The sequence below is a fragment of the Alosa alosa genome, chromosome 20 (genome assembly GCF_017589495.1).
Source record: "Alosa alosa isolate M-15738 ecotype Scorff River chromosome 20, AALO_Geno_1.1, whole genome shotgun sequence".
Taxonomy (NCBI): domain Eukaryota; kingdom Metazoa; phylum Chordata; class Actinopteri; order Clupeiformes; family Clupeidae; genus Alosa; species Alosa alosa.
In genome coordinates, this window is record NC_063208.1 from 25159315 (window position 1) to 25169314 (window position 10000).

Genomic DNA, 10000 nt, shown 5'->3' on the forward strand with positions numbered 1-10000 from the left:
TTTTCCAGTGTGAGCGCGCTCAATGCTGTGTCTGTGCCAGGAATAAAGACATCTTTTCTCTCTGCTCTTTGGCAGAGGAGAGGAGAGGACCCTGGGAGAGTCCTCCTCCACAGTTAGCCTGCAGGATAGCCCTCCTGTTGTGTTCCTGCTCACATTTGACCAATTTACAGTGTTTTTTTGTCATGAGGCTCCACAACTTTCTTTACACAGGGCACCTGAACACACAAAGTAAATGTTGATTATTTGCGTAACATTGTGGGTGTTTTATGTAACTTCTGTACATTGTACTGTGGTGTTTCTGGTCAAAAATGACCGGCCAATAGAAATTAGGACCAGGGACACACCTATTCATCGGATGGACATCAGTGTGTGCACTTGTGTACATTCACACACACACACACACACACACACACACACACACATTACAGCCCCCACGGCAGTCTTGCTCCCACTGAGTAATATTGGTTCAGGTCAGTGATGCCTGCAGACCAGAAATAGCTAATAGCTAATGGACGTTCAAAACTTGTAATATTCAAAAGAACTTAAGTTGATACAAAGGTCTGTCATTAGATAACACACACATGACATATGACTATAGATGTCCAGTCAGGTACAAAAAAATAAATAAACATGAAACAAATGCAATGGGATGACTAGGAGCCCTTTTTCCAGTCGCACCGCTCTGTAAAGGCTGCTCTGACATACAGGGAATGCTTTCTCTTTACGCAGAGCAAACAACATTTTCCACCAAGGCTATGTGTGTGTGTGTGTGTGTGTGTGTGTGTGTGTGTGTGTGTGTGCGTGCGTGCGTGTTAGTGGTGTCAACAATAATTGATTCGGCGATGCATTGCAATGCGGGGCATGCACAATTCAGCATCTATGCGGCAACGTGCCATAATCGATTATGTCACTGTTTATTTTCTGGCATTGAGTGGACAATAAATTTGTGAAGTTTCAATTACTTCTGGGGGCATTTCCGGAGCAACGTTGTAATGACATGCGCAGCCTGTAGCTACATGCTAAGCGGCAGCATTAGCTAGCATAACAACAACACTAAAGAATCAAGATGACGGAGGGAGATGAACGCGATAGACGGGTAATTAAAAATGCACCCAAAGCTTGGAAAGCGGACATCTGGGCACATTTCGGATTCTACGAAGTTGGGATGGGAAACTAGACAATAAGTACGCGGTGTGTAAAACCTGCCACACTAAAATCAAGCACGTTGGCAATACAACTAACTTCACGAACCATGTCGATCGTTGGCATCCTGAGTTGGCTTTGTTACTGTGTGTGCGGAATTTCACGACGGCCATGACCATCGTTGTCCCTTGAGGTGGCCGTGATCGATGCCCCTTTGAAAATCAGAGGTTTACAGGCCATGGTGGCCTTGGTGTCCCCTTCTTTCGATATTCTGTTTTGCGTCCGACTAATAACGATTTCTATTTAGCCTATGGCCTGTCAAAATAAGCATTCACAGCGCAAATTAATTTAGTCTTTTAGGCAGTGAAGAAAGTGACAGCGCACGGCAAGAAAGAAAGTGCATCCAAATTCACCCATTATTCTCAGTTGAACTACTCGCGAACGAGCCTACTCATCACATCGACATCACAAGTAGCCTATCACATCACATGAAAGAGCTTTTTCTCAGCTTTTAAACAATGTTAGCCGTTAATTGCTGTGGTGAATGGTTCATGAGAAAAGTAAATAATATAATTCAATTTAATCCTAAATTCTACTGAAGGTTCTGCGTCCATCTCCCTACCCACTCATATCGGTGGGATACTTCACATTCAACACATAACAAACCATATATCAGAATAAACAGCTGACCTTACCCTAACAGAAAGGTGTAAAGCAGTCCCCTGTGCAGTTTGCCGTTTCAACGTAATCCAGTTTTGAATTTGCAGCAAATTTCGACATGCATGGATGTCTCCAAAGTTGGGCTTTAAGTTTTACAATGTGTTTAAATTATTAAACTTATTAAAATGCCATATCCAATACCCTGTACAATTCAATTTTATTTTATTTAATGATATTTATGTCAAAGATACAGGAAAGGGATAATACACACATAGCAGCCAATAAAATCTGTTGTTCAATATCTGACTGCTTGTATTGCCTCATGACCTCAAAATTTGCCTTTTTGTGTGCAGTAGAATTTTGATGCATCGCAATGCATTGTAGAATCGAATTGAATTGAATCGTTATCTGGTGAATCGTAATCGAATCGAATTGTGAGGGCAGTGCCAATGCACACCCCTAGTGCGTGTGTGTATGCGTGTGTGCACTGTGGGTGTGTGTGTGTCTGTGTTTGTGGAGAGTCCTTAAGGCAATAGTTTGCCTCTCACAGAGGAAGTGGCTATGGCTTGAATCATATTGAGCATGGTGTTGGGAGGCAGGGTGAGTGGGCAGGAGTGTGTGTGTGTGTGTGCCAGTATGCTTGGCAGAACAAAGGATGTGATGAGATGTGATGGATGAGTGGGCCTGATGGAGGGATCACCTGGACCTCTGCCCCACACACACACACACACACACACAACAGCCTGTTCTTAGTAAACTGATTTAACTGATGCAGGGTTCAGTGGGAGTGGAGGGTCAGTGAACTAGCAGCCCGTGTGGCTGTGGGGAGTTTCGTATTTAGCGCAAAGCCCAGACATCCGATTGATTCGGACTGCACGGTCAGACACAGACAATCTTGTTTAACTGCTGCTGTTACTGCTGTGGCTGTTCTTGCTGTTGTTGTGTTCGTTGCTGTTTGTTGTTTCTGTTTCTGTTGTTTGTTTTTTTATTCTCTGGAGAATCAATGTCTTATTGGGCTTTTCTGCCGAGCGCAACTAGACAGGCAGGGCCGCTCTCTTGTCTGGTAGCCAGGGGGCGGGAGTGGGGCTGGTAGAGGCGGCGGGCTGGCTGAGGTGAGCCCAAGTTGGGGTGACTTTGAGCTCGCCCTCCCCCTCGGCTCCGGAAGCTCCAGCTTTTTAGCTTTAGCTTTTCTGTTCTCCCCTCAGCCTGCTCAGAGGTCACTGTATTCACAGACACAGAATGTCTTACTTTTGTGTGTGTGTTTGTGTGTGTGTGTGTGTGTGTGTGTGTGTGTGTGTGTGTGTGTGTGTGTGTGTGTCTGTGTGTGTGTGTGTGTCTGTGTGTGTGTGTGTGTGTGTGTGTGTGTGTGTCTTCAGTGACAGTAAAAGTGCCTTACACTAGCCGGGGGAGGATTAGGCCATGGCTGACAAAGCACATCCTTATGAAAAATTCACAGGTCACTTACAGTCTCCTTGATACACTGAAACTTCACTACTTCTTATAATTTATCACAGTGTAGCATGTTGGGAAAGGAGAAGTATTTGTATACACTCCATACTTCCTCCTACTTTGTCTCTTTTTCTCTCTTGCATACTGTATACTAATGCTAGATTTGTTCATGTACGTAAATGTTATAAATAGTATTTTGTTATACAGTGATATTTAGTGCATTATAGCATGGCTGCAGGTTTTGAGACAGTATAACAGAGCTACTACTATAGTTGATTGTCGTGAATCACATTTTCTGGAAAGAAGTGGGTGGCATACGTAGATGCAATGGTCATAGATGCATAGATGGCACAGGCGTGTGTGTGTGTGTGTTAGTCCAGGGCGGGGTGGGGCTGGTAGAGGGCTGGCTGAGGTGAGCCCAAGTTGGGGTGACTTGGGCTCGCCCTCCCCCACAGCTCGGGAAGCTCCAGCTTTTTTTAGCTTTAGCTTTTCTGTTCTCCCCTCAGCCTGCTCAGGAGGTCACTGTATTCACAACACAGATGTCTTACTTTTGTGTGTGTGTTTGTGTGTGTGTGTGTGTGCATGTGCGTATGTGTGTGTGTGTGGTCTGTGTGTGACGTGTTTGTAGAAGTGTGTGTGTGTGTGTGTGTCTGTGTGTGTGTGTCTTCAGTGACTTCAGTAAAAAGTGCCTTACACTAGCGGGGGAGGATTGGGCCATGGCTGACAAGCACATCATATGAAAAATTCACAGGTCACTTACAGTCTCCTTTTGATACACTGAAACTTCACTACTTCTTATAATTTATCACAGTGTAGCATGTTGGGAAAGGAAAGCATTTGTATACACCCATACTTCCTCCTACTTTGTCTCTTTTTTTCTCTCTTGCATACTGTATACTAATGCTAGATTTGTTCATGCACGTAAAATGTTATAAATAGTATTTTGTTATACAGTGATATTTAGTGCATTATAGCATGGCTGCAGGTTTTGAGACAGTATAACAGAGCTACTACTATAGTTGATTGGTCGCGGAATCACATTTTCTGGAAAGAAGTGGGTGTCAGAGCTTCTCAAAGAGAACTGTGAAATGACAACTATGACTGCATATGATGCAATGGTCATAGATGCATAGATGGCACAGATGTGTGTGTGTCTTGTGTGCAGGCGTGTGTGTGTGTGTGTGTGTGTGTGTGTGTGTGTGTGTGTGTGTGTGTGTGTGTGTGTGTGTGTGTGTGTGTGTGTGTGTGTGTGTGTGTGTGTGTGTGTGTGTGTGTGTGTGTGTGTGTGTGTGTTTCAGGCTTAATCATCACAGTGCTCCATGAGAGTTTGGATTCTCTTTTAGTTTCTTCTCACAGAACGCTGCTTCTCAAGTGGGTGTTCAAATCAAGACTCCTAGAGCACTAAATCCTCCAGAATCTTCCCCTGTTGAGAATATTGTTTTATCTAGTGCTCCATTTTGTCTAGCCTGCTGGTACCAAATAGAACCGCAGGGAGACTCAGCCAGGAGTGTGTGTAACTTTTACGAAGACCTTTTCAAAGTTGAGTGGCTACAGACTGCATCTGTTTTGTTGTTGTTGTTCATGAGGATTGGCATTTTATTATGCTGGGCCTTGATGGAAAACATAGAAGTATGCTAAATTAGCTGAGCTACCAGATGGCATAGAGTTTCAGGCTTCCTCATGCACATCATTGAAGTCAGAACACTCCCTGACTTTGAAGTGTATTATCTTAGATGCAGTGTATGTGATTACTTTGCAGTGTTATCTTAGATACAGTGTCTGTGATTACTTTGCAGTGTATTATCTTAGATGCAGTGTCTGTAATTACTTTACAGTGTATTATCTTAGATGCAGTGTCTGTGATTACAGTACTTTGCAGTGTATTATCTTAGATGCAGTGTCTGTGATCACTTTGCATTACTTTACTGTGATTACTGTGTAAACCCTCTGTTCCTCTTTTTTCTCTCCTCTTTCTCCCTTTTCTTTCTTTCTTTTTGTGTCCCCCTCTCTTCTTCTTTTTCTTCTTCTCTTTCTTCGTCCTCCCTCTAGTCTCTTCCCAGGGTATGGCCCCTCTCTCTCTCTCTCTCTCTCTCTCTCTCTCTCTCTCTCTCTCTCTCTCTCTCTCTTTTTTTCTTTGGATGTTGAATGTTGGATGCTCTCATGCCTAAATGGTGCAGTAATGTAAAGATTTTGAGTGTTAAACCCTCTCTCTCTCTTTCTCTCTCTCGCTCTCTCTTTCTCTCTCTCTGTCTCTCTCTCTCTCGCCCTCTCTCTCTCTCTCTCTCTCTCTCTCTCTCTCTCTCTCTCTCTCTCTCTCTCTATCCCTCGCTACAGCAACAGGAGCAGGACCCCACTAACCTCTACATCTCCAACCTGCCAGTGTCCATGGACGAGCAGGAGCTAGAGAACATGCTTAAGCCCTTCGCCACGTGAACCACCACCGATCCTCCAGAGGCAGCAACGGGTCAGCAGAGGGGTCTGCACCTGTCCAACCCTACCTGGTGACCTATCTCCTGTCCAACTATCTGCCTGGCCCACTATCTGCCTGGCCACCTATCTACTTGTCAACTATCACCTGGCCACCCATCTACCTGTCAACTATCTACCTGGCCACCTATCTGCCTGTCAACTATCTACCTGGCCACCTATCTACCTGGCCACCTATCTACTTGTCAACTTCTACCTGGCCACCCATCTACTTGTCCAACTATCTACCTGGCCACCCATCTACTTGTCCAACTATCTACCTGGCCACCTATCTACCTGTCCAACTATCTACCTGGCCACCTATCTACCTGTCCAACTATCTACCTGGCCACCTATCTACCTGTCCAACTATCTACCTGGCCACCTATCTACCTGCCAAGATCTCCTCCGAGACGCTAACGAAGTCAGTAGAGGGCCGCCTTTGTGGTGAGCGCCTTCCATCTACTCCATCCAACTATCTACCCGCCACCTATCTACCTGTCCATCCATCTACCTGGCCACCTATCTACCTGTCCAACTATCTACCTGGCCACCCATCTACTTGTCCAACTATCTACCTGGCCACCTATCTACCTGTCCAACTATCTACCTGGCCACCCATCTACTTGTCCAACTATCTACCTGGCCACCCATCTACTTGTCCAACTATCTACCTGGCCACCCATCTACTTGTCCAACTATCTACCTGGCCACCCATCTACTTGTCCAACTATCTACCTGGCCACCCATCTACTTGTCCAACTATCTACCTGGCCACCCATCTACTTGTCCAACTATCTACCTGGCCACCCATCTACTTGTCCAACTATCTACCTGGCCACCTATCTACCTGTCCAACTATCTACCTGGCCACCTATCTACCTGTCCAACTATCTACCTGGCCACCTATCTACCTGTCCAACTATCTACCTGGCCACCTATCTACCTGTCCAACTATCTACCTGGCCACCTATCTACCTGTCCAACTATCTACCTGGCCACCTATCTCTATCTACCTGTCCAACTATCTACCTGGCCACCTATCTACCTGTCCAACTATCTACCTGGCCACCTATCTACCTGGCCACCTATCTACTTGTCCAACTATCTACCTGGCCACCTACACCAGTGTTTCTCAAAGTGTGGTCCGGGGAACAACCAAACAGTTCTGCAACACAGCCTATGAAAGCTATGCCAGTTTAAATCATATGAATCCTCTGGCACAATAAGCAAGGTGCAAAGACAATAAGCAAGGTGGTTCAGTGAGTAGGCCTATTATGTAATATACTGTTGGTCTGTTGGAGCAGGTCTACCCTTTTAGCTAGGTGGTCCGTGAGGTTTTTTTTATTGGTTAAGTGGTCTTTGACAAGTTTGAGAAACACTGACCTACACTCTTATAACGAATGTGTTGAAAACAACACAAATTGAGTTGTTTTTAACACATCTCTGTGTCCAGATAGGGACAACACAGTTTGTGATGTTTCCTTTTTTATTTGTTATACCTGTCTACCTGTTGGTCAGTTAGATCAAACCCACTCAAACAGCTGAAGCACACATTTGCATGATTTTATTGTTTTAATGGATCTCGGCTTTGGCAGTTTTATCTGCCTGTCACTGAGTTTCCCAGGTGCTACTCTAAACTGAAGCCACTCCTCAGTGGACCATTGTCCAGCAGATGTATCCAAAGCAGATATCTGCATATTGTCTTATTTTAGACTGGGGCCAGAGGCTAACATGGAACATGGGTTCAATACTCACATCTGAGATTTGACATTTCTTACAGAACTCTTTATATTGGACCATCTGCCAGATGTCTAGGTATATATTTTCTGCAAACCCCTAAGTCAATAACAGTACAGACATCAGTGAGTTTCCTTCTGAATGAAAGGAAAGAGGGATTGTATAAATTAGAGAACAGTGTTATATTGCTATGAATAGAAGGGACTCTTTTGCCCTTGACACAAGTTATGAGTTATGAAGCACTCTGGCGTAACACCAGCTGTGCATGCCATCTGATTCTTATCAGAAGCAAAGAGAGCTCTTTAAGTACAAGCAGGAGAACTTTAGAACAAGGCTGAGCTTTAAAGGTTCCTGACAGAACTCTGGCGGGAACAACATCGCCCCCAGCCTGAGTTCTGGCATCTGTAGTGTGTGCTTTGCTCTTTACCGAGCTTCTCTTCAGCCTCTCTTTGAGACCGACAAGGAGAACCTGAGAACAAGCGCTTTGAAAGGTTCTGATAAAAAGCTACGCATGGAACAGCTTGTTCTGAAGCAGAGAAGAAGGGCCTTTGGTGTCGGAGCCTTGCGCTGTGCAGCGCTGTGCTGTGCTGTGCTGGGCTGACTATGCCTCTTCAGACGCTCTCTTACTTAAAAGGGCCAGAACCCAGAGGAAACTCCTACTGCGGCTTCTGTTACTGATGAACAACAACAACAATAACAACAACAACAACAACAACACATTGCAGGGATTTGACTTCACCGAGCCGCTGACTCAAGCAGCACGTCCTCAGCTCAAACTCACGCCCTGTTAGCCCCCATACCGCCTGTCACCTGCTGCACTGTCCTCCCAAGCTCTAGAGGAAACGCCTGTGCTAAATTGCAAGCTGTTTAGTGTGTTTTTGTGTGTGTGTGTGTGTGTGTGTGTGTGTGTGTGTGTGTGTACGTACACGCGGTGTGTGTGTGTGTGTACGTACACGCGGTGTGTGTATGTGTGTGTGTGTGCGTGCATGTGTTTGTGTCAGGTTTACAGTTAAAACACTCTGCAGGGGGTCTGACTGCAAACTTCTGACTCAATGTTTAGCAGTGTGTAGTGTGCAGGGTGTGTTAGCGTACTAGCGTAGGTAGCAGTTTAGGTGGCATACAGTACAGCTAGGCAGAAGGAAACAAGCAGCTGTTGAACACTGCTGACTGAAGGTGAATGTGTGTAAGATAAATGTACACATCAAATACAAAGGGAAAGTGGGGAGTCCTGATATAAAAAAAATTATATTTGGTAGGAACTGTTGTACGACAACAGCTAAGAAGAGCTGAGAGTGAGGAGGGTAACTCTTGTAGAGGTAAACATTCAGCTGGGGTAAATAAGTGTTCAACATTAAATGGTGCATAATTGATGTTGGCAGCCTTTCTATGCTTGGAATGTATACAATATACAGGACATGGTTGAGGAGAACATTGAAACTGGCTGAAATGCTAAGGCTTTTGTATGTGCACAAAAAGCACTGCGGTGTTGCTTCATCATCAACTAAAACATTTGATTGCACAAAATGTATTCCGTCTGTAAAAACATGGGCTGAAAATATGTCTATGAAAACTTGGGGTCAAACAAACGGCACCTCAAGTAACACAATTCATCTGAAAACAAACCAGTGCAGTGTTATACTGCATACCATAGCTCAAATTTACAACACACAGTATTTCAGGCCACAGAACAACACAGCGCTTAGCCCTACAGCGACCAAGACATTACAGCACTGCTTAGAACAACACAGGCCAGCATCGCTTCATTTTAAAGGCTCAGAATGAGCACCAGAGGCTATTTTGGTCCCTTGTATATTCCCATTATAGTTGTGCCGGGGATGCGAAGCCATACTTTGTCCCTCATCAAAGGTACAGCGCAAGATAAATATTTAAGGGGAATATAAACCAAGGCAAAGGTAGGAAAGTATGTAGAGCGAGCGCAGAGAGGAAAAACAGCGCGGGGAGTTGGGTTAGGGGAAACAGAAGAGTGTAAGTGTTTCAACAGACACAGAGAGAGCAATTACAGACACCAGATAGATAGGTAGAGAGATAGATAGATAGATCGAGAGAGAGAGAAAGAGAGAGGTAGAGTGTGGAGGAAGAGAGAAGGAGATGGAACGAGTGAGAGTAAATAGAGCAGGAAATGAATGGAGAGAAATTAACAGAGGGGGGGAAAGGATGGATGAGTGAAGGAGAGAGAGAGAGAGAGAGAGAGAGAGAGAGAGGAAAGAAGAGGCGGAGTTGGTGGTGGTGGCTAAGTAAAGGGGAGAGAGAGACAGAGAGAGAGAGCAGGGGGATGAGGAGAGAGAGAGAAGTGATGGTGGCTGAGTGGAGGAGAGAGAGAAGAGAGAGGGATAGAAGGAGAGGGAGAGAGGGAGAGAGAGAGAGTGGATAAAGAAGAGGTGGTGCTGCTGGTGCTGCTGGTCCAGACACAGCAGCTGAGGAACAGCAGGGCATTAGGCAGAGTAAACTGTGCTAAGTGTCTGTGCTCTGCCCATTAGTGTTATCAGGGCCTATTAGGGCAGCCACAGCACTAATCACTCTG

At 45.1% G+C, this 10000-nt stretch overlaps 1 protein-coding gene across 1 annotated transcript in view; it reads left to right on the forward strand.

The window, feature by feature from the left end:
- The window catches only part of LOC125284987 (RNA-binding motif, single-stranded-interacting protein 3-like), a 262838-nt gene that overhangs the window by 172276 nt on the left and 80562 nt on the right, over positions 1-10000 (forward strand). Inside the window, exon 5 of the mRNA XM_048229169.1 lies at positions 5587-5681. Coding sequence (XP_048085126.1) covers positions 5587-5681 — 95 coding nt within the window. The remainder of the gene's footprint in view (positions 1-5586; positions 5682-10000) is intronic.